Raw genomic sequence first — 24,136 nt, forward strand, 5'->3', positions numbered from 1 at the left:
AACTACAGTATCACTTATTAACACACATGAATGAATGTGAATATTTTCTGATAGCTTTGCTTACACCCATGTGATGTTTGCCAATACAAAACTGGTTATGTTGCCATTTTCTTAATAATTCCAAATGGTCATGTCCTTTTATTAATCCAATGTCCTGATGTCATGGGTTAAAAAAATTGATTAATATTTGGACGTAATAGTTGTACTTTGATGCAACTCATGCTTTAAGTAACTACATAGTTTCTATGTTTGAGTAGTAACAATAGAAATGTCATCCAAAGGCTGTTAGATGATATGCAAGTGTAATTGTTGTGACTATTCAAATCCCATTGATATATTTTATCCCATTTCATTGTTTGATTTTGGGAATTCTATTTCAAGGTCTTTCAATGTGAAATCTTTAAGGAACCTTTTCCATCTCAAAGTTGTGAAGATGCTGGTCACTTGAATGTAGTAGCATGTTGTAATAGAGCAGTGTTTTCCCAAAGTGGGCTTTACTGGTGGTACGCAAGTGATTGTTGAACTTTGTTACATCACCTAAAACCTTAAAGTGATGCAGATGATGTGAAAGGGTAGTCTCATAAAAAGAAAATGGGAAACCAGTCTTTATTCTTTTGTTTTCAGTACTGCTGCTTATGAACCATTGTTTTCTGTGTAATTTGACTGTTTTATAAAAAGTGAGTACATTGCACTTTTTTTCAGTTGTTTTTTTCAAAATGTACTGTACAGTACCTCACATTTCAACAACTGTTTTATTATCTTAAGGAACAATGTTGTAAATGCTATTATAGTGTATTGCAGTGTTTCTTAAGCATAAGCCTGGGACCCATTTTTGGGCGGCGAGCACCCTAGAGAGAGCCGCCAAAAATACCGGTTTCTCAGCGGTGGTCCTTGTAATACACTTTTCCACCACTTGTGGCAGTTATTACAATTTCAAAACAGAAGAAGTCTGGAGGTCAAGTTATAGAGAAGTTTAATTAGCTCAAAAATGATGACTGAAGTGGTGAAGCTGTGTCTTTTTTAACTTGAATTTTATTGACAGGTAAACATCTATTATTATTTAGTTTATTTACTTAATCACTACATAATTTACATCAGTTATTTATTAGTGCTTGTTTTTGTTATCAGCCTACCCTAAGCCTAAGGTTTATGTGCTAAATTAAAAAAAATTGTGATCAACACATGGTTTCATAACATTTGACAAGGTTGTTAAACTGTATGTCGGTTAGATGTAATTATTGAATACGATTAAAACCAAGAGTAAAATTACGAATTCAGTGTTTATATTTGAGTGGGACCGTCAAAAAGGTTAAGAAGCCCTGCTGTACATCTTGTTGGAGCAGTTGCCCTTTAGCTGCTGAAAATGAATCATCCATCCATTTTTAACTCTTGTCCCGTTCTCAACATATCCACTATTGTATAAACCGTCTTGGGTGAGGGCTGCATGAGCGCTGGGAGTATTGTGGAACTACGGTTCATTGAAAGGAAACATAATTCCAGCATGTATATGTAAGTCAGTTTTCGAGTTGTTCGACTGCTAAACCATTTGAGTCCACTGTATAATACACTTTTGAGAAACACTGTTCTATCGTACATCTAGCTTTATTACTTTTGAAGATGTCAGCTGCACTTTCACAAATTAAACATTTTTTATGAAGAGGATACACTTCCATCATTATAACCTGAAGAACTTCCTGGAATTCCCGTCGTTATCAACAGTCTTGTATTGATTGGAAAGTCACACTGAACCCAAGGACCATCTGTCAAGACTGAAGAACAAACTCTTGCTGCATGAGTTCATGGTGAGTACAAAGACCAGTGCATAACTTTTATTTCCACTTGCGTCATTTACTCATTTTGCAACATTTCCAAGAAAACTTTTTGGGGGAGGCGTGGCTCAGCTGGTAGAGCGGCCGCGCCAGCAGATTGAATGTTCCAGGTTTGATTCCCGCTTCCACCTTCATAGTCACTGTCATTGTGTCCTTGGGCATGACACTCGATCCACCTACTCCCAGTGCCACCCACACTGGATTAAATGTTGCTTAAAGATGTAGATAATGGGTTTTACTACATAAAGCGCTTTGAGTGACTTAAGATATAGCGATATATAAATATAATTCACTTCACTTTAAAGAAACAAAAAAGCCAAAAAGTGTCTCAAAGGTTTTTTAACCGCAGCTCTTTACTATATATTTACTTTTCCTTAAGACATCTGCTTCGAACACGTATATGTTCAAGACGTTGGAATGAAAGGATTTTTATTGCGATACTATTAAGAAGAGCGTGGGCAAATGAGTAATCCCCAATGCTAATTAACACAATGTAACCACTGCTGCTGATTAACCGCATACCCAAAACAATGTCAGGGTCAAAAAGATTAGCTCCCTAGGAACGTTTGAACATTTCTCAAATATTGTCCAGTGCCTACAATGTTCATAACATAATTTATACGAAACCATTCCTCAATGGTATGGCCTCATTTTGGTACATTTTTAAATGTCTGAATGAAACAATTATAGTGAAACTGACATGGTCAACGTTATTACTGTAGCCCCCATGTAAGTTTGAGCTTTAAAACACACCAATTAGTTTTGAAGCATATATGAGCAGTCATTAACACTCAGTCTCATTGAAGGGACCCAAAAAGTGACGTTTGTATCAGTTGATCGTAAGAGACTTGCTCTCGAGGTGTCTTGTTGGGAAGGGAAATCATCTTGCCAAAAAGTAAGAGAATCATTGTGGACCTCAGATTGAAGATAGTTGAGCCTGTGCGATGCAAAAGTACAAAACTAATTTTGGCAAATATAAGCCTGGATGTGGTAAAATAAGCAACATTTCTAGAACTAAATACTGGATTCTAATTCCAGACGTGAATTAGAATTTCCGCCATTTCCCATATTGACTTGATGTTTCACGTCATATTGTGAGGGTGCTTCATTGTGGTGGACTTCAGGGCCACCTCCAACAAAAACTCCATTGTTCTCACAGCGGAACGTCAAACTTCGACTAAAAATTGCCAGAGAGAATTTGAAATGGGAGATACGTTTTGGAAACTAAAAGTTCTTGCGTGGCTCATCAAAGCATAGATCTCAGTTTTATGTATAATCTGCTGAAGGTTAAGATCCTGCTCAAAGGCCAATAAATTTGGCCTTTGACCACTACAACGTGACGTGGAAAAATGCGCTAACATCCCTCATTAGACTTGTGGCGACTTAATTACAAACTTGTCAAAGAAATGTGTTTCAATTCAGCAAATGTTAATTTAGCATTATAGAGATGTTTTTGTTCTACTCAATTTGTTTGTAGGTGAAAATTCAAGTGTCATTAAATATGCATCAATAATTGACTGCTTTTTTTACGTGAATGTCTTGGAAATTGTTTAACAAAGCTACGCACTGAAAAGCTTTGCGGATCTAATAAACTTTGTGTCAACATTGCTTTTTCTAATGGTATGTGGACTAACAAACAATACTTCTCCCACAAGCTGTAATTTGTGTGTGACATACAAAATAAGTTTTTCGATCACATTTTTTAGGGCTATCATATACCATTGTTCTATTGACTGTGTAAATGCTTTACAAGTCTGGTAATTACATTGTGCTGCCCAGTCTACTGCAGGACCAGCTGCTATTGAAGCAGTCATGTTCTTACCTAATTTCAATTGACATGTGCTAGGTTTTGATCCCCATTGAAAGTAAGTCCACATTGTGACTGACGACTGTGGCAAAGGACGTACAGTAGTACTATCTAATCTAATCTAGTAGTCTGCATGACTGTTATTTCATTCAATACTCATGAACTCAGCAGGAATGTCTGTGTCCAGTTTACAGATCACTTTGTAGATGGCTTTTTTCCAGGATGGATCTCGATCCTTGCCTGTAGAAATGGCAATGTAGAATTGTCTCAGTGTAATCGCTGCCACTTCCAGGAACCGATCCGGGACCTGTTTGTGCAAAGACTGAAATTAGGCCCTTTTACACCAAATATACTCTACATACACACACTGTGTGTGTGTGTGTGTGTGTGTGTGTGTGTGTGTGTGTGTGTGTGTGTGTGTGTGTGTGTGTGTGTGTGTGTGTGTGTGTGTGTGTGTGTGTGTGTGTGTGTGTGTGTGTGTGTGTGTGTGTGTGTGTGTGTGTGTGTGTGTGTGTGTGTGTGTGTGTGTGTGTGTGTGTGCGTGCGTGCGTGCGTGTGTGTGTGTATATGTATATATACATATGTATGTGGGTGTGTGTATATATACTGTATGTGTATGTACGTATAATATACATACATACACAGTGGTACCTCAGTATATAATAGGACTAGGGCTATTACGAATGAATCACAAGGAGTGATTCTCTGTGCCTTAATACCGTGAATAGTGTGTAACTTTGGGGAAAAAACATGTCACTGATACAATTCCGTTTTCGTTTGAATGTTTATCTGGAAGTGCTTTTAATGCCTCACCAGTGACCGCTTGTACAAAATTGTAGTCAGGCGTTGCTTGCCGTGTTTGACACAGATTTTTGTTGCCCTCATCAATGTTAATTTTAACTAAAAAATAACAATTCTTTAAAGTACGATTATTTTTTATCTTGTCGCGCTGAATAAGGTTTTCTGTTCACGACGTGGCGCATTGGCCAGAGTTGCACCTTTCACATTCTGCATAGCTACTGTTACAACGAAAAGATAATGATTCCCCATAAATGTATTTAAAGGTCAAATGTAACTGAAACTGTCACTGACACACTGGCCACTTGATTTCGCAGAATCATACACGGATGAATGGTTGTTACATGCAGTGTTTAGCTTTACGATCGACGAGATGCTAAACAAATTGTGACAGAGGTACTGCTATATGTATGTATATATATATATATATATATATATATATATACACTGTATATACACACATACACATTATATATATGTATATATACACATACACAATTTATATATATATATTTATACACACAGTGCATATTTGTATTCCAAATTGACCACGTTAAAGCAAGGTAAGTACAATATTGACATGATTATAAGATAATATATTGTGAAGGGGGGCGTGGTTGGCACGCTGGCTGCAGGAGCGGGGTGGACCACATGATATGGTATTGGAACACATGATTAGATTGCCCAGCTGTGGATGGTTGTCTTGATCAGTAGCGGAAGGAGGAGGAGGGCTTGGAGAGAAGGAAAAGACAAACATTTGTTGAGCTGGACTAAAAAGTCAAGAGTCGTGTTACGAACATTAACGAGCAATGAAGCTTTGTGGAACTCTGAAGGCTGGACTCAAGTGAAAGTGTGTGATCAACAGCACCCACAAGGAGGCAACCTCCACATTTGGCGCCCCAAACAAAGAACGGATCACGGACCATGACAGCACCCAACCCACTAGCAGCGTTGGGGCAAGTCCTGGCGGAGGTGGCAGCGACCAGCAAAACGGCAGATGGAGGCGATCAAAGTGTTGGTGGCGCAGCAGAGCCAGATCCTGCAAGCATTGGCGGAGCGGGTCGGAGCAGCGGCGCCAACATCAGTGGCCGTGGTCGTACATCGGATGTATGAGGCGGAGGATGCACAGGCATTTCTGGACATGTTTGAGGCCACAGCGGTGGCATGCGCTTGGCCAGAAGAGGAGTGGGCAGTACGGCTGTTGCCACTGCTGGCGGGGAAAGCGCAACGAGTGGCGCTCAGCCTACTGCCATCTTCTCGGATGAGGTTCAGGGACCTGAGTAGGGCGGTGCTGTACTGGACGTGGTGTTCCAGCGAAGACCACAGGCGCTGGGTCTGGAGGATTGGCCTTTCGTGCTGGGGAAGCAGTTGCGTGACGCGGCAGTGCGTGGGTTGCAGCCAAGGAAGGCCGACGGCAGGATGATTGAGCATCCAGTGCCAGCGCCGTGGCCCCGGACCACAAAAGTTCCTGTTTTTTCAGGCCCTCAGGTCCCGGCCTCATCGGATGCTGTGGTCCCCCCGCAAACGGCTCCTCGAATGCCTGGGTATTCGTGCTGGAGGTGGAGGCAGCCCGGTCACGAGCGGTGGGAATGCCCGCTCATGTAGGTGGGGCAGGTGATCCGGGTTGTTGGTCCTCCGGCGCCCTCCCCCGGACTATGTACCGGTAAGGATACAAGGAAGTACACACCGGGTAATGGTGGATTCGGGCTGCGAGCTGTCCATGATCCAACAGGGCCAGGTTCAACCCGGGGCGTTAAGCAGGGATACACGGATAAGGATTAAATGTGGGCATGGGGATATTTATGAGTACTCTATCTTGCCGGTGGAAAAAAATGTTTTAGGGAAAAATAGTGTTAAGGTAGCTGTAAGTTTTCCCCTTAATCTTGGGGCCCAATTGGGCGGGGTTTAATGAGTTAGTGGAACAGTGCGCAGGGGTGTGCTCACGACCGGTAGACGCGAGGTAATCTGATGCTGCCAAAGGGGAGGGAGAACTGGCGGAGGCTTCGCAAGAAGCCACCCCGGTATCCCAATGGCACTACTGGCAGATTCCCTTGTCTCCAGAGTCCAAGGAAAACACAGCGTTCTCCACTGTGGAAGGATTATACCAGTTTGTGAGCTTGTTCGGTGCGCCCACCACATTTCAGAGACTTTTGGGCCGTGTACTGCGTACACACGTTGCATATGCTGCCGCATACCTGGATTATGTCATCATCCAGAGTGGCAGCTGGGCGAAGCATTGCAGAGGGTGGGGGCTGTCCTGGAGTCCTTGAGGCGGTCGGGGCTCACCGCCAACCTGGCAAAGTACACGGAGGTACGGTATCTGGGGTACCACTTGGCAGGAGGGCAGGTGCACCCGCAGGTTGAGAAAACAGCCGCAATTGTGGCCTGCCCGTCCCCCAAGTCAAAAAAAGAGGTGAGGCAGTTTTTAGGGGTGGCAGGTTGCTACCGGAGGTTCATCCCCTGGTTTGCGGAATAGACCAGCCCACTAACTGACATCACCCGAAAAGGTGCTCCAGAACTGGTCCAGCGGACGGGGAAGTGCCAGCAGGCATTTGAGAGGGCTAAGAAGGCCTTTTGCAAGGTTCCAGTCCTGCACATTCCTGATTTTTCCCTCCTGTTCTGCCTGCAAGCGGACGCAGAGGGTTGGGAGCCGTTTTGTCCCAACAGGCGGCGGACGTTGACTGCCCTGTGCTGTACATCAGCAGAAAACTGTTGGACCGAGAGGCGAGGTACAGCATGGTGGAGAGGGAGTGCCTCGCCATCCGGTGGGCGGTCGGTGCCCTCCAGTACTACCTGCTGGGGCGCTAGTTTGGCCTCTACTCGGAACACAAACCCCTCCAATGGCTCTACCGCATTAAGAATGCCAACGCACAGATCACCCATTGGTATCCAGCTTTGCAGCTGGGCGAAGCATTGCAGAGGGTGGGGGCTGTCCTCGAGTCCCTGAGGCGGTCGGGGCTCACCGCCAACCCGGCAAAGTACACGGAGGTACGATATCTGGGGTACCCGCAGGTTGGCAAAACAGTCGCAATTGTGGCCTGCCCGGCCCCCAAGTCAAAAAAAGAGGTGAGGCAGTTTTTAGGGGTGGCAGGTTGCTACCGGAAGTTCACCCCCTGGTTTGCGGAACAGACCAGCCCACTAACTGACCTCGCCCGAAAAGGTGCTCCAGAACTGGTCCAGCGGACGGGGAAGTGCCAGCAGGCATTTTGAGAGTGTTAAGAAGGCCCTTTACAAGGTCCCTCCTGTTCTGCCTGCAAGCGGACGCATCGGGCAGAGGGTTGGGAGCCGTTTTGTCCCAGCAGGCGGGGGGCGTTGACTGCCCTGTGCTGTACATCAGCAGAAAACTGTTGGACCGAGAGGCGAGGTACAGCACGGTGGAGAGGGAGTGCCTCGCCATTCGGTGGGCGGTCGGTGCCCTCCAGTACAACCTGCTGGGGCGCTAGTTTGGCCTCTACTCGGAACACAAACCCCTCCAATGGCTCTACCGCATTAAGAATGCCAACGCACAGATCACCCATTGGTATCCAGCTTTGCAGCCCTACAAGTTCAGAGTGGGGGGAGTATCCGCGGCCAGACGATTTCCTGGCCTAAATCTGGCGGTGAAGGTATGTGGAAGGGGGCGTGGTCGGCGTGCTGGCTGCAGGAGCGGGGTGTGCCAGGGCCGGCTTTGGAACATAGCTGACAGGTGATTAGATTGCCCAGGTGGGACTATTTGTCTAATCAATTGTTGTCTTGATCAAAAGCGGTCGGGAGCGGAAGGAGGACGACGGCTTGGAGAGAACAAAGAGACAAACATCTGATGAGGCGGACTGTAAAGGCAAGAGTCGTGTTATGAACATTAACGAGCAATATAGCTTTGTGGAATGCTGGACTCAAGTGAAAGTGTGTGATCAACAGCACCCACTAGGAGGCAACCTCCACTTATATATTTTTCTCGAAAAAAAAGGGGGTTTTATCTGGAGACCTAAATATGCAAACCAACAGCTGGTGCCAAACAATTTAGACTCTGAGCTTTTCTTCCTGTCACTGTCACACACCAGCAACCTAGACAGATTCTGCTGAGACCAGCGGGAAAAACAGGAGTCATGATGCTATTTTTTAAATTATCAATCAAAGAAAGTAATTGAACTTTTGAGAAGCTAACGTATATTATTCCCTATTGCTGTAGTGTTGATAATTAAGGCCCCGCAAAGGCCCTATTGAAATTGCTGTTTTTTCTTCAATACGTTTGGACACCTTTTTGAGGCCACGAACATGCACAAAAAATGGCCCATATTTTGAAATTGTGTCATGTATGACAACATTTTATATTGTGGGGTTCCTGCAAATAGAATTTCAAAATTGGCTCTCTAGTGCCACCTTTAAAATTACAAAAAAATTCTGCTCCTCCTACCAGTTACACTAAAATCGCAGGAGACGTCTATCATGACAGGAAGCACACATAAAAGCCTCAGGAACCCATACCTGAAAACGATCAGGAAGAAGTTGGCCATCTTTGTTTTCGTCTTCCATTTTCAGGCGATAAAAAGATGTGCTTTAACAAACTCCTCATAGGACAGATCTGGGCAAATTATGGACCGGGGGCCGCATGCAGCCCGTTAAGCTTTTCAATCTGGCTCGCCGGACATTCCCAAATAATTTTTTTAGATCTTTAAGATGGGAACTGTAGCTGCCAATATGATGTGCTGTTGTGTTTTTAGTTTACCGAAAGTCTTGAACTATACAAAGTATTTCAATGGTTGGAATTTACTATGGTTATCAAATTAGTGACTATGGTCATCTATGTCACAGCAGCTCAGGCGGGGAACCAAGCAATGTGGGTGGGGAGCGTTTCCACAGAGAGTTTCCAAAGCAAGCCTAAAATGCGGGTGCCAGGGACAGATACGGAAGGAGATTTTTACAACAAAATTCTAAAGCTTATTGGTATAGCAGATATTAGGTGGGGTTTCTTTTTTCCCTTTCCGTTAATATTTGGCTGTTTTTTGCATTTTGCTTGTCTGTAAAATGTCGATCGAGATGGGGTGTGATGTTCATATGTTGTCAATATTCAGTGTTATATTGATCATATTGTTTTATTGTTCAATATTGTAAATTCCACATTCTTTATTTTCATGTACGTTCTGGGTGTATCATACGGTAAAAAAAATTAAAATTCCATTTAGTTTTTTAAGGCAGTCTGTCACAATGTTTTTAGCATTCAATCAGACGTTATTGTGAAGTTTTGTATTAGTGTTCCTAAAATTCAGATATACCGTCCCCCAGACACATTTTTTTCTCAAAATTTTCATTCGACTAAATGAGTCGTGGAAAAAATTACAGATACTACACATACAGGTACACATACATAAATCGCGAACAAGATATGCCTACACCTGTGTTTTTCAACCACTGTGCCGTGGCACACTAGTGTGCCGTGAGATAAAGTCTGGTGTGCAGTGGGAGATTATCTAATTTCATCTATTTGGGTTAAAAATATTTTATGCAAACCAGTAATTATAATGCGCAACCAATGTGCCATTGGTGAGTGTCTGTATTGTCCAGAAATCGTCAGAGTAACCGTGTAATAGTCTTCCATATGAGTAGGTGGCAGCCGGTAGCTAATTGTTTTGTAGATGTCGGAAACAGCGAGAGGCAGGGTGCAGGTAAAAAGATGTCTAATGCTTAAATCAAAAATAAACAAAAGGTGAATGCCCTAAAGAAAAGGCAATTCATGTCAGGAAAGGCTATATATGCAGAACGAAACTAAAACTGAACTGGCTACAAAGTAAACGAAAACAGAATGCTGGAAGACAGCAAAGACTTGCTGTGGAGCAAAGACGGCGTCCACAATGTACATCTGAACATGACATGACAATCAACAATGTACACACAAAGGACAAAAACAACCAAAATATTCTTGATTGCTCAAACAAAGTAGATGAGGAGAATATCGCTCAAAGGAAGACATGAAACCGCTACAGAAAAATACCAAAAAAAAGAGAAAAAAACAACAAAAAAGAAGCGCAAGACAAGAATTTAAACACTACACACAGGAAAACATCCAAGAAGTCCAAATAAGTCACGGGGTGATGTGACAGTACACCTATGTGGAGAGGGTGTGGCCTACGCGTTCCCTGCGGGCGGGGCATGTGCAGGAACCCGTCATGAAGCAGCAGACAGGTGAGCAGATACCTCAGGTGGAATGAGCTATCTAATTACCTGTTCCTTTATCAGCAGCATTAGAGATCATGACGTGGTTGGTGGCAGGGGGGAGAGACTGACGGACGGAGGAGGGAAAAACCAAAGACATTGTGAACTGTATGATTGAGTTGAAAAGCCAAAGACATTGTGAACTGTATGATTGAGTTGAAAAGCCAAAGACATTGTGAACTGTGTGAGTGTGGTAACATTAAAGAAAGTGTAACCACTGCGCCAGAGTGTGGTATGTCCGTGACGCAGGAAAGGATCCGGGTCAGAGATTTTCCACAGTGGCACCCAACGAGGAAGAACTTGCGGGAAAATATCGGCACCAACTCCCCTGGAGGCACTTGGTCCCAGGTGTCAGCGGCGAGCCAACAACAAATGCATTTGCTTAAAAACCTGATGGACAGAGCAGAGACAGCGGGATGGGGATTGACCATGAAGCACGTGGTAGAAGGTGAGGATCCCAGACGTTCCTTGCTGTCTTTGAGGTGACAGCAGCAGCAAACAGGTGGCTGGAAGAGGAATGGGGAGCAAAACTGCTGCCGCTCCTGGTGAGGGAGGCACAGCGGGCGGGGTTGAGCCTCCCGGCAGCCGCCCGCCTGCAATATGCCAACCTCCGGCATGCCATCTTGGATCGAGTCGGCAGCAACCCCAAAGACCTCCGCCGGAAGTTCAGGGCATTGAGGCTGAAGCCAGACGCCCGGCCGTTCGTGTACGCATACCGTCTGAGGGAGGCAGCGACCCGGTGGCTCTGGCCCTACGGACAGGACCCGAAGATGCTGGAGGCCATCATCCTGGAACAATTTCTGGACGCCATCCCGAACAGGACCTCAGCTTGGGTGAGGTACCACAGCCCTCTGGACTTTAAAGCGGCAGTGAAGTTAGCGGAGGAACACCTGGCGGTGCAGCGGGAGGAAACCCCGAAGACGGCCGCGGGATCCACCTCAGCGCCCTGCCGTCGACTCGCCCCACGATGGGGCGGGATGGAAAGGACCAAGTCCCCCAGTCATGAGGAACAGGTTCCCCACCCTGGCACACTGAGAAATCCACATACCCGCACACACACCACAAAGGGGGGGACACAGAAATATAACCCAATTGCCGTTCACATGTTGCAGGGTACCAGCGCTGCGGAGAGGGGGATTCCCTCGCAGAGGTCACCTCAACTACCGGGGTCGGTGTGTTGGGGGTGCGGACAGCCCGGTCACGTGCTCCATAATGGAGGTGGGGCAGGTGATGAGGGTTGCCAGGCCACCATCACCCGCCCTCGATCCGGGGGAGACGTACTATGTCCCGGTAAGGGTACAAGGGAGTACATACCGGGCCATGGCTGATCCGGGCTGTAAGCAGTCCCAGATCCACCAAAACCTGGTTCGGCCTGGGGTTTTGAGGCAGGCAACACGGGTGAAAATTAGGTGTATTCATGGGGACCTGCACGTATACCCTATTGTCCCAATAGAAATTGTATATGGTTAACAAAAGCATAGGGTCAAAGTTGCGGTAAGCGCACAACTCACGCAGCCTGTAAATTTAGGGACGAATTGGCCGGTGTTTAACCTCTTATTGACGCAATGTGTGGGGGTGCGTTTACGGACAGTATGCGAGGGGAGTATCCGCGCTGTTCTTAGCGGCACCGCTGCTTCATCCGTGAGTGCCGAGCGGGAACCGGCGGGGGCTTCGCGGGAGGCCCCCCCGGCTCCTCGATGGCCACCTAAGGGGGTCTTTTCCCTCGAGCAGTCCCATGATGAAACCTTGCGCGAGGCCTGGGACCAGGTCGACTTTATTGACGGTCAGCTGGTCCGCCCGGGGAAAGCGCTAGTATTCCCACATTTTTCAGTGATTAGGGATAGATTGTACCGAGTGGGCCGTGACACGCAAACCGGGGAGGAATGCACCCAGTTTTTGGTGCCAAAACGCCACCGGGAAATGATTTTCCAGGCGGCGCACGTTGACCCAATGGCTGGACATTTGGGGTATGACAAGACAATCGGGTCATGGTCCGATTCTATTGGCCAGGCTTTCGGGCGGATGTGCACCAGTGGTGCGCAGCCTGCCCGGACTGCCAGCTGGTGAATCCAGCGGCCACCCCACGGGCACCGTTACGCCCATTGCCGCTCATAGAGGTTCCATTTGAGAGAATTGGCATGAACCTCATCGGACCATTTCACTCGAGTACACAGGGATATCGCTTTGTTTTTGTCCTAGTAGATTACGCAACGCGGTATCCCGAGGCAGTGCCTTTGCTCTCTATCTCCACCAAAAGTGCTGCGCAAGCACTGTTTCAGGTCATCTCCTGAGTTGGAATCTCGAAAGAGGTTGACTGACCAGGGAACGTCCTTTATGTCGCGCACCATAAAAGAACTGTAAGGAAAATTGGGGATAAAAGCGATCCGCACCAGCGTGTTCCATCCACAAACGGATGGACTGGTGGAGAGGTTAATTAAAACGTTGAAAACCATGATCCGTAAGTTTATGCACGAGGACAAACAGAATTGAGTTAAATGGTTGGTTCCCCTCTTGTTTGCGATCCGGGAGGTACCCCAGGCTTCACTTGGTTTTGGACCGTTTGAGTTATTGTACGGCCGGAGGCCTCGCGGAGTCTTGGACGTCATTAAAGAAAGCTGGGAGGAGGGTCCAATCTCCAGCAAAAAAGAAATTCAGTATGTCATGGACATGCGAGCAAAACTCCACAAGATGGGGCACTTATCACGCGAGAATTTGCTCCGTGCCCAAAAGCGTCAGCAGCGCACGTATAACTGGGGAACCCAACTGCGTTAATTCACTCCGGGAGAAAAAGTGCTTGTATTGCTTCCAACTTCAAGCTCTAAATTACTTGCAAATGGCAAGGACCCTTTGAGGTCACACGGCAAGTGAGTGATGTGGATTATGAGGTTCGGCGCTCGGACCGACGGGGGGACACGCAGTTATACCACATCAACTTACTGAAGGCATAGAGGCAGGCGGAGCCTGTTTTCATGGCGACATTAGTAAAGGAGGAAGAGGAGTTGGGGCCAGAGGTCCCGCACTCTGGACCGACCCCTCCGCTTTCCTTTGACAACCAGCTCACATTGGCCCAGCGAGCGGAGGTAGCTGAGTTACAGTGGCACTATGCTGACGTGTTCTCATCACGGCCCGGCCGCACGAATCTCTTCCATCACCACATTGAGACTAGCCCGGGGGTTACGGTGCGGTCTCGGCCATATAGGCTTTCCGAACCCAAGCGTAAAGTTGTGTGGGAGGAATCAAAAACCATGCTTGAGATGGGGGTGATAGAAGAATCTCACAGCGCATGGTGTAGTCCCATTGTTTTGGTGGGGAAGAAGGACCGGACCGTGCGATTCTATGTAGATTGCCGCAGGGTGAATGAACAGTCTTGTTTTGACGCATACCCAATCCCCCGGGTCGACGAGCTCCTGGATCGGCTGTGCACTGCTAATGTTTTCACCACACTGGATTTAACCAAGGGCTACTGGCAGATTCCCTTGTCTCCAGAGTCCCGAGAAAAAACGGCCTTCTCCACTCCGGACGGGTTGTACCAATTTGTGACACTTTCGTTTGGCTTGTTCGGTGCGCCCGCCACGTTTCAGCGTCTCATGGACCGTGTACCGCGGCCCTACGCTGCATACGCGGCTGCTTACCTGGATGATGTCATCATCCAGAGTAGCAACTGGGAACAACACATACAGCGGGTGGAGGCGGTGCTCGAGTCCCTCAGGCGGGCGGGGCTCACTGCCAACCTGGCTAAGTGCGCGGTTCGCCGGAGGGAGGTACAGTATCTGGGGTACCACTTGGGGGGGCAGCAGGTACGACCTCCCAAGACTAAAACAGAGGTGAGGGCAGTTTCTGGGGCTGGCGTGATACAACCGTCGGTTTATTCCTCGGTTCGCGGACTTGACTGGCCCATTGACTGACCTCACCCGAAAGGGTGCTCCAGAACTGGTCCAGTGGACGGAGCAGTGCCAGCGGGGATTTGAGAAGGTAAAGAAAGCCCTCTGTGAGGAGCCGGTGCTGCGCATGCCTAACTTTGAGATCCCTTTCTGTCTGCAGGCGGATGCGTCGGGTTGGGGACTGGGGGCGGTACTGTCCCAGCAGGTGGAGGGCGTCGACCGCCCCATATTGTACCTCAGTCGGAAGCTCTCGAACCGGGAGGAAAGGTACAGCACGGTGGAGAGTGAGTGCCTTGCCATCCGGTGGGCGGTCGGGACCTCTGCTACTACATGTTGGGGCGCGCCTTCAGTCTCTACTCGGACCACAAACCGCTCCAGTGGCTCCACCGCATGAGGAATACAAACGCGTGGAACACCTGGTAGTACCTTGCACTACAGCCTTACAACTTCCGGGTGGTCCACAGGCCGGGCTCTCAGATGGCCGTGGCCGACTTTCTCTCTCGGCCCTCTATGGAGGGGTGGGAGGTGGCGCGGCCGGACAACTGCTCGGCCTGAGTCGGGCGGTGGAGGCATGTGGAGAGGGGCGTGGCCTACGCGTTCCCTGCGGGCTGGGCATGTGCAGGAGCCGGTCATGAAGCAGCAGACAGGTGAGCAGATACCTCAGCTGGAACAAGTTATCTAATCACCTGTTCCTTTATCAGTAGCGTTGGAGATCATGACGTGGTTGGCGGCAGGAGGGACGGAGGAGGGAAAAAACTAAGACATTGTAAACTGCATGATTGAGCTGAAAAGCCAAAGACATTGTGAACTGTATGAGTGTGGTAACATTAAAGAAACTGTAACCACTGCGCCAGAGTGTGGTCTGTCCGTGAAGCAGGAGAGGATCCGGGTCGGAGACCTTCCACAACCTACTTTGAGACAAGAGCTATAGTGAAGCATGCTGGGTTATGCTTGAAAGTCATATCCAACAATTGCGCCGACAACGTTTTATTGTCTACTGAGTTTCAGTTCTTAATGATTTCTGCTGGTGGTGTGCCTCCGCATTTTGTCAACGCAAAAAATGTGCCTTGGCTCAAAAAAGGTTAAAAAAAACTCTGGCCTACACCATAAGATGCAGGCGTGGTATGGCATCATACTTTGCTCCGATGGTTTTTGGCCATTTTGCAGCAAAAAAAAAAAAGGGGTCATACTTTTTTAAGTTAAAGTGACAGCTACATAGAGGTGATGATGGCTTACAAAAACATTTTGTTGTGCCATAGGATGTGGGAGTGGCATGGCGCCAAACATTGCTTTAATGATTTGCCACAAAACACAAATTGGTAATAACTTGGCTCCACAAATTCAGATCTTGAGCTTATTTAGTAGAAGTAATAACACCATGTAGTGCCTGATGGCCTTTTCCTTCCTCATCGTAGTGAGTGGTGTCTAGCGGTGAAAACTGCTCCATGCCATTACCAATCATTTCTGCACTTTAGCTGATCATACTAAACCGATGGGTGATGATAAATTGCAAATTTTTTTTGCAAATGACAGGATGTGGGTGATGTAGAGCCCCGCAAGTGCTCTATTGAAATTACTGTGTTTTTTCTTCTATACCAGGGCTTGCCAAACTTTTTCACCCGGGGGTGCATTGAGTTTAAAAAAATTGTCAGGGGCCGGGCAATATATACATATATGTGTGTGTGTGTGTGTGTATATATATATATATATATATATATATATATATTTATATATATGTATATATGTATATATATACATATATATATATATATATAATATATTTGTCTTATTGCAGGTTAGACAAATTGTCTTTTCCTTACACTGAACAATAACAAATCTACACTCGGAGTCTATTTTACATTTCCTCAACGTTTTGGCCTTTTTTTCCCCTCCTGTACTAATTGAAAGAGCGAGCACTCGCTCGCCCGATGCTGCGGCGCGAGCGTGATGGGAAAATGCATTTTTAGACAATATTTGCCTGACCGGCTAGGAAACTCAGAGTAACAAGCGGTAGAAAATTGATTGATAAATTGACTAGAAAGGACAGATACAAAAAATTAATAACCTTTTTTTTTTCACTCTGGACCACCCGCGGCGGTATCTGGTCGTAGTTTGGGGACCACCGTTCTATACGTTTGGATGCCTTTTTGACCCCATATTTTGAATGCTTGTCAGCTATGGCGAAAAATTTTATATTTTTGGGTCACACAAATTTTGGTGGGGGGTCAAGCCATCGGGAACCACTTGACCACAAGCATTATACGTGCCGGCCGACTTGCATGAACCCAGCAGTGCAAAGTGGGCTAGAACTCGTTCAACGTTGCTCACAGCTTTATGGTTTTGTCTTAATAGGGACGACGTGGCGAAGTTGGTAGAGTGGCTGTGCCAGCAATCTGAGGGTTACTGGTTCAATCCCCACCTTCTACCATCCTAGTCACGTCCGTTGTGTCCTTAGGCAAGACACTTCACCCTTGCTCCTGATGGGTCCTGGTGAGCAACTTGCATGGCAGCTCCCGCCATCAGTGTGTGAATGTGTGTGTGAATGGATGAATGTGGAAATACTTTCAAAGTGCTTTGGGCTCCTTAAAATGGGGTAGAAAAGCGCTATACAAGTACAACCCATTTACCATTTAATGCTTCCAACAAAAAAAATGTGCTTTGAAAAAAAGACTTGTCTCAAAGTATATAGAAATATGCACTTTACCTTAGTGTAGAATGTATTTGCATATCCTCCTGACAACCAGCGTCCTCTGCAGTAGACTTTTTTTTTTCTCTAGTTGGCTACACATTTCAGATAATCAATGGCCTTGCAAAACACTAATGTCCCTTGCAGAGTACGCTGGCTCTCATTTACATTTGTGCATTATATGTATATATATATATATATATATATATATATATCAGTAGTTCTGCACGGTAACATTTTTGACTCCACCACCTTGTCATCGTGTTGCTTTCCTAGCGTTAAAATGTCTCTACCTCTTAACTGGTAGCACCCAGATGGAGTGAATCTGTGACTATAAAATGTGCCAAACATTTAATTGAATCAACTAATACGGGGCTTTTTAAAGCGCAGAAAGCATAATAGAATACAAGTAGTACTCCAGGATAATCACCTTTTCTGGAGCATATTTTGGCCCAGACTACTGTTTATGGTCTTAGAAACTACAATACATGTGACCTCTAAACACAAATAAGCAGGTTTGAAAGCATGTTTTTCCTTTATTTTTCGTAATCTGAACTGTTTCTTGCGCCTCCTTTGAACTAATCACTAGATGTTGTGTGTCTGTAACCTAGAGCAGTTTGTGGTTCTCAAAATCTTTCAACAAGTAGCACCTTAGAAAACACTTGGCTCTTTGTAACGCCACAAAAACAACTTTAAAATATAGTAGCATGGTAGGCCTAAGTATTCATTAAAAACAAGGCAGAGGTTTTATTTATTTACAATAAATATTTTGGGCCTCTAACATTATACACAGTTTGAACAGTAACATTGTGTTTGAATACGGGAAAATAATACACTGTACTTTAATTAAGTGATTTTTTTGGGGGTGTACCAAGTGGTACGGGTACCAGTTTGACAATCCACTGACTTAGACAAATGTCACAATTTCCATAAATATTGAGCTATGCCATGTGTGTTTTACGTAACATAGCGAAAGCTAAAATAGACAATCTTAACATAATATTTCTGTGACATAAGAATCGTCCCAGAAGTTTCTGAAGTTGCAAATTAAGAGTTAATAAGTTATTTTGGCCCATTAATATTGAGTTTTAAAGCAGGGGCCATTTTATTCAGGCATGCACGCATATCCTGAGCGCCAGCGATGTCCCTTTAAAGAGGCCGCTAATTTTTAGGAGTATTCATTAAAAAGGCAAAAGAATTTCATCAATACTGGTGCAAAACTTCCTGAGTCAGATCGCTATTGGGCTTAACACTCTCAGTCACTGTTTTTTTTCTCCATATTTGAAGACATAAACCTCACCTGGAAGTCATTTCCTTTGTTGTAGTGCATATTGAGGGCCCTGAAAAGCTCCGACTCTCTCCCCACAGACAGCGCCCTGTCGTCGGCCGGCCCTCCCGTGACGGCGTGTCGGGCGAACTTCTCCATCTGGATGTAGTAGAACTCCCGGAAGTTGCTGAACCACTTGATGAGCTGGGAGGTGATGCAGCGCGTCAACTGGATGGGAGGGAGCGATACAGGTGAGTGATCTTTTCATCAGCTTTTGTCCCACGGTGATAGTCAAAGTGATGAGATGGTGAAGTGGCGTTTGTTTGCTCACCTGCACATCACGGAAACACGCCTTTAGCACCGTTGAGCTTGGGTAGCGTGTGTAGAAGAACATCAGCTTTGCTTTCTTCAGATGGTTGGTCGCCAGACCTTCCTAAATGGGCTCCAGGTAAGGACAACACACTCGACGTATTTTTAATTGAGGGCCATATCGCAGTTAATGTTATTCCTCAGAGGGCAACTTCTAACAATGAATGATATTACTACACAATTGCCTATGCATTTAATGATTTGGTTTTTTTTACGTACATTGTATTAACAAAAAAAGGGTAGATTTTACAGTGAAAAACTGACAGGTGAGCCGAAAAAATTCTACCGTAAAATTTACAGTGTTTTTTTCAGCATGTCACTGTAAATGGAAACAACAGTACCACTGTTTTTCACAGTACAAAATTGGCAGCTCAGTTGATAAAATTTTACTGTAAAATCTACAGTGGTTTTTTTTTTGTACTGTAAATATAAAACTGTATTTTTACAGTAAAATTTTGGCAAGTTAGCTGCCGGATTTTACCGTGTACTATTGTGAATAGCAAAACAGTACCATAGTTTTTTACAGTAAAAAACTGGCAGCTTAGTTACAAAACAGTTTTGCGTTTTTTTTCATGTACCGTACAATGCTGTAAAACCACAGTAAATTTCATAAAGCCGCTGTAAAATCTAATTATAAAATTTGACAATTTTATGACAAATTTGCTTTGAAACCATAAGTCAAGCAGATAAAGTATTTATTTGTAGTTGGACAAAAACATTGTTTGAATGTATGATCAAATATTTGTTCTATTATAATATTTATGTTTAAAAAATGCATGTATTTTTTCTGTCAAAATGGAAAAAAATGTAACGTACTTTAATGACTCATATTATTTCCAGGCTTTTGAGTGCCAAATAAAAAGATGTGGCAGGCCAGATCTGGCCCCCGGGCCTGGAGTTTGACTACTGTGACTTATGTACACGAGTGATGTGCGATACCAAGGACTTTATTTCTGATCCGATACCGAGAAAATTCAGGCTGGTATCGGCGATATGGGTACTTTTGTGCAAATGTATCTTAGTGTGTCGGCTAAAATTTAAAAAGTTATGCATGTCAAATAACAGCATCAATAATACACTTACGTATTTACTATGTATGTATTGTATTCATTCATGTATCATTATATATCAGGTATTATTTTTATAATGATTATTATGTAAGTATTTCAAACTTAAGTATAAGAATATAGCCAAACAAAGGATAAAATCATACAAAGTACTCGAGTATGGTGTTTTAAACAATAACAAGTAACATTACATAACATAACAAAAGCATTAAAGTAAATAAAATTATATTAACTGGAATAAAAGGTAGGTCACAATTCAGTTACATGGACATGTTGACAAAAGCATTCGACATTGACACATTGCCTCTTTCACAAGTTGAGTTACTTTTTAACACTATTGTAGTTATTGATACACTATCTCAAATAGCTGAATTATCAATGTTTTGATTTGAGAATCGATATTAGGGCAGAAAGATCTGGTATCGATCCGCAGATCACGAGTATGCTTTGCTGTCAAACCCAATCCCACCTTGATCCATGTCTGTGTCCCTTAAATTGCCCTCCCGCCATCCGAACTGTAGACCTTAAACTGGGGTGTCAAACTCCTTTTAGCCCAGGGGCCGCAAGGAGGAAAATCTGTGCACACACGTATTAAAATCATGGCATTAAAACTAAAAAATAAAGACAACTCGAGATTGTTTTCTCTGTCTTACTTTGGCAAAAAATAGAACAAACACATCCTGAAAATATTACAATAAAAATATAGAAAAAACTACTGGCAGCGGTAAAGTTTAGATACATGAAGGAAAGAAGAAAGTGAATGAATGTTTATTACTGAACACATTTACATATGCATACAAATGTATTTTCTTTTGTACTATTTTTTCAATAAATTAACGTTTGTGCCAAATTTTTTCCAAAACCCAATATAGAATGTGAGATAAAACAGGATACTGCATTTATCATTTGTTTTCAAAACACCAAAAATGTACCCATTTTTTTGACTTGATGGCCCCATTTAGAAAATTCCTAGTTCCAACATTGATGGAATTTTGGTGCGTGCAAAAGAGCAAGCAGGCGGCTGTGGCCTGCGGGCCCGTTCTAATACTAATCCGATATCATTCTGGGGACCATAGATAATTCATTCGCGGGCCGCGACTTTGACACTTACGACATAAAGGATACGCTGAGTACATAAAGGTTGTTCTTTCTGCCAGACTCATCCTTGAAATGCGGGAGGCAAAGATTGTCCAAAAGCATGGCGTCCACTGCGCTCATGTGACCAGTTGGGCTCCTTGAAGACCTGGAATTGACCTTTGATAGGACTGCGACCGAATTCCACGGTGGGTCAAATGTTGCCCGTCTGGACACCGTCTCTGAGCAGGGCCCGAGAGCGTTGCAATAGTTAAGGACCAAAGGGCCAGAATCAAGACTTAGTTGGTGGACTGCTGATCCTTCTATTGGTGGTCTTTGTAGCACAAGAGAGAGCGCCTCGGTTTGAACATCTTGTACCTGCAACTCTTCCTTACAAGGATGTGCAATAAACTCTGCACCATCTTCTTTTTGTGGCAAGGGCATGCTTTTGAAAATGGTGTCAACGCTCCGACTGACCGCTCTGGATAGTTCGTACTTCAAAACATCTGCCATCACCTTGGAACTGAAGGCGTCCATCTTTGGGGTCTTCCGTTCTCGGGGTCTTTTTTCACACTTTGCAAGACTTTCTTTCACCATGTCACCCGCCCCTTGCCTCATCTGGGATCGCAGCGCCTTCATCATTTCTTGCCCCTGCGTCCCAGATGTTTCTTCACCCCCATCCTTCATCGCCACATCTGCGATCCGATCACCCGGCGTCATACCTCGAATGATGTTCTCCACTCGGGCACGCTTTGCTTGGCGGCCGCTCCAATCCCATTTGGCCTCAGGAGTGCAGGGATGTTCTTCGGAACTATCTCTGCTACCATAATAAAGGCTTTCTAGTAGTTTCCTGCTCTTCTCACCCACTTGTCCTAAGGGGTTCAACGCGTCTGCTACTTCTGATCCGGGCTCAAAGGGCTGCTGGGCAGTGCAGTCATTCATGCGGGAACACAAGTTTTTGCTCCACATCCTGAGATGCATGCCAGATGAAGGCAGTAAAGGAGAAACAATCAATAGTGCATCTTCTTCATCAATGTTGATAAAAAATTATATATACATTCATACCTGAGGTCCTCCTGTTCAAGGGAACTTCTCCGAGGATAAGAGGGCAGCAGGACTCAAAGACTCCATTCATTTGGGGCTGCCTTTAAGGCAAGGGGGTGTGTCCTCACGAGTTGGTGGCCAGTCCCCTTGTTGCCATAATTCCCAGGATTGTACATCATTTAACAGTATTTTTCCACAGTAAAGATTCAAGGTTGTTTATATTCATATGCACAGTTTTACAGACAGTTTGCTGTACAATGTAAATCTTACTTAAAATACTGTAATCAAAATGTACTGTAACATTACAACACGTGACTAAGGTTCACCATATCCTTTTGTTATAGATAGATAGATAGATAGATAGATAGATAGATAGATAGATAGATAGATAGTACTTTATTTATTCCTTCAGGAGAGTTCCTTCAGGAAAATAAAAAATTTCAGCACAATCCCATTCAAGATCAGACAAACATTGCAGGGAGACAGAACAGGATCGCTAACGGGTCTGCCAACTTCCGGCGCCCCTTACAAAAAAGGTGAGATACAGGCAAACAAGTGGGGGGGATTGGGAGAAAAAAATTAAAGATTAAAATAAAATAAAATAAATTCACAGCAAAAGACATATGTAATATAACTTAAAATTAATGTAAATTCAAACAGATTTGTCTCTTAAAGGTTCCGTAAAATTCTGTAGGCTGCGTTGCACGCTATAGAGCACAAGTGTCAAACTCAAGGCTCCGGGGCCAGATTTGGCCCGCCCAATTATAATGAATGCGGCCCGCGAAAGACCGGAAATAATGTCAGTCACTAGGGCATTTTATGATTTACCATCCATCCCTCCATTTTCTACCGCTTATTCCCTTCGGGGTCAGGGGGGGCACTGGAGCCTATCTCAGTTACAATCAAGCGGAAGGTGGCGTACACCCTGGACAAGTCGTCACCTCATCGCAGGGCCAGCATAGATAGACTAACAACATTCACACTCACATTCACACACTAGGGACCATTTAGTGTTGCCAATCAACCTATCCCCAGGTGCATGTTTTATCATTTACTAAATGTAATATTTTAATTGTGACAGACAGAAATAAGAGTAAGGCACGTTATTGAGTATATTTTAAACTTTATTATCCCCGCGACCCCGAAAGGGAATAAGCGGTAGAAAATGGATGGATCTTATAATGCAACAAATATAATACTATAATTCATTTCAAACTTTTTAAAATTAAAACAAAAATATCAGCTTGAGTTATATTAAAGCAAGTTATTTGTCAAATTGTACACTGTAGAAATGACAATAGATTTTACAGTAAAAAAAAAAAGCTGGCAGCACAGTTGCCAGGATATTACAATTAAAAAAAAACTATTGTAATGTTTTTCCATTTACAGTAATATGCTGTAAATACCATTGTAAATTTTACGGTAAAGTTGTGGCAACTCAGCTGCCAGTGTAGTTTTTTTTTTACAAAAAAATTGCATTTTTTTTGGTTTACATATTTATACAAATATAATCAAATGCACAGCAATTAATTTTATAATATCATGAGGTAAATTCTTAGACATTTATATTCATTAATTATATACTGTTACAAGCAGCCCTCTAAGGGGAGCCATGACTGCAATGTGGCCCTCAGTGTAACCGTGTTCGACACCCCTACATAGAGTAAGTGGCGGTATGCTGATAAAACCGGGAGTATTTAACTATGAAAATGCATTTGTGATTTTATTGAAACAAGCTATAAAATTACTGAAAACTTTAAGCGTTTAGTTAAAAAAATAAAATCAACGCTCTGCAGCTTTAAAGATAATTTTCAGTGATATACTCTACATTTTACTGTAAAAGTATACATGTTTTTGAGTTTGAACCGTTTTTGAAAAGGGACCTAAAATAACCCAAATTAAAGACAAAATGTTTTTTTTTTTTCATGTTTATGATCCATCCATCCATGGGAGGGGCCATAGAGGTCGGGTGCAATTTGTGCTGGGTGGCAGCTGAAGGCAGGGCACTTGGCGGTCCAATCATCGGCAACATAAGCTAGCTCTTGGGACGTGGAATGTCACCTCACTGGGGGGAAAGGAGCCATGGAAAACGACTTCCGGACGGCTTCGAAGCAATTCTTCCGCC

The 24,136-nt window shown here is 44.4% G+C and overlaps 1 protein-coding gene across 1 annotated transcript; it reads right to left on the bottom strand.

Moving 5' to 3' along the window:
- Positions 1-1,662: 1,662 nt before the first annotated feature.
- Positions 1,663-22,061, bottom strand: LOC133553673 (prospero homeobox protein 1-like). The gene is made up of 4 exons (XM_061902147.1): positions 21,019-22,061; positions 18,789-18,890; positions 18,491-18,685; positions 1,663-3,943 (listed from the first exon to the last, which is right to left on the bottom strand). The coding sequence occupies exons 1-4, from the start codon at positions 21,946-21,948 to the stop codon at positions 3,782-3,784; spliced, it is 1,389 nt and encodes a 462-aa protein (XP_061758131.1). The 5' UTR covers positions 21,949-22,061; the 3' UTR covers positions 1,663-3,781.
- Positions 22,062-24,136: the final 2,075 nt, after the last annotated feature.

This window comes from Nerophis ophidion, linkage group LG05 (genome assembly GCF_033978795.1).
Source record: "Nerophis ophidion isolate RoL-2023_Sa linkage group LG05, RoL_Noph_v1.0, whole genome shotgun sequence".
Lineage (NCBI taxonomy): Eukaryota > Metazoa > Chordata > Actinopteri > Syngnathiformes > Syngnathidae > Nerophis > Nerophis ophidion.

Excerpts from the sequence above, each read along its gene's own strand:
- LOC133553673 (XM_061902147.1), bottom strand. The coding sequence starts at position 21,948 with ATGCATCTCAGGATGTGGAGCAAAAACTTGTGTTCCCGCATGAATGAC. Across the intron at positions 18,891-21,018 it reads ACAACCTTTATGTACTCAGC|GAAGGTCTGGCGACCAACCA; the intron begins GTATCCTTTATG and ends GAGCCCATTTAG. Across the intron at positions 3,944-18,490 it reads ACAAAGGAAATGACTTCCAG|GTCCCGGATCGGTTCCTGGA; the intron begins GTGAGGTTTATG and ends TTGCACAAACAG.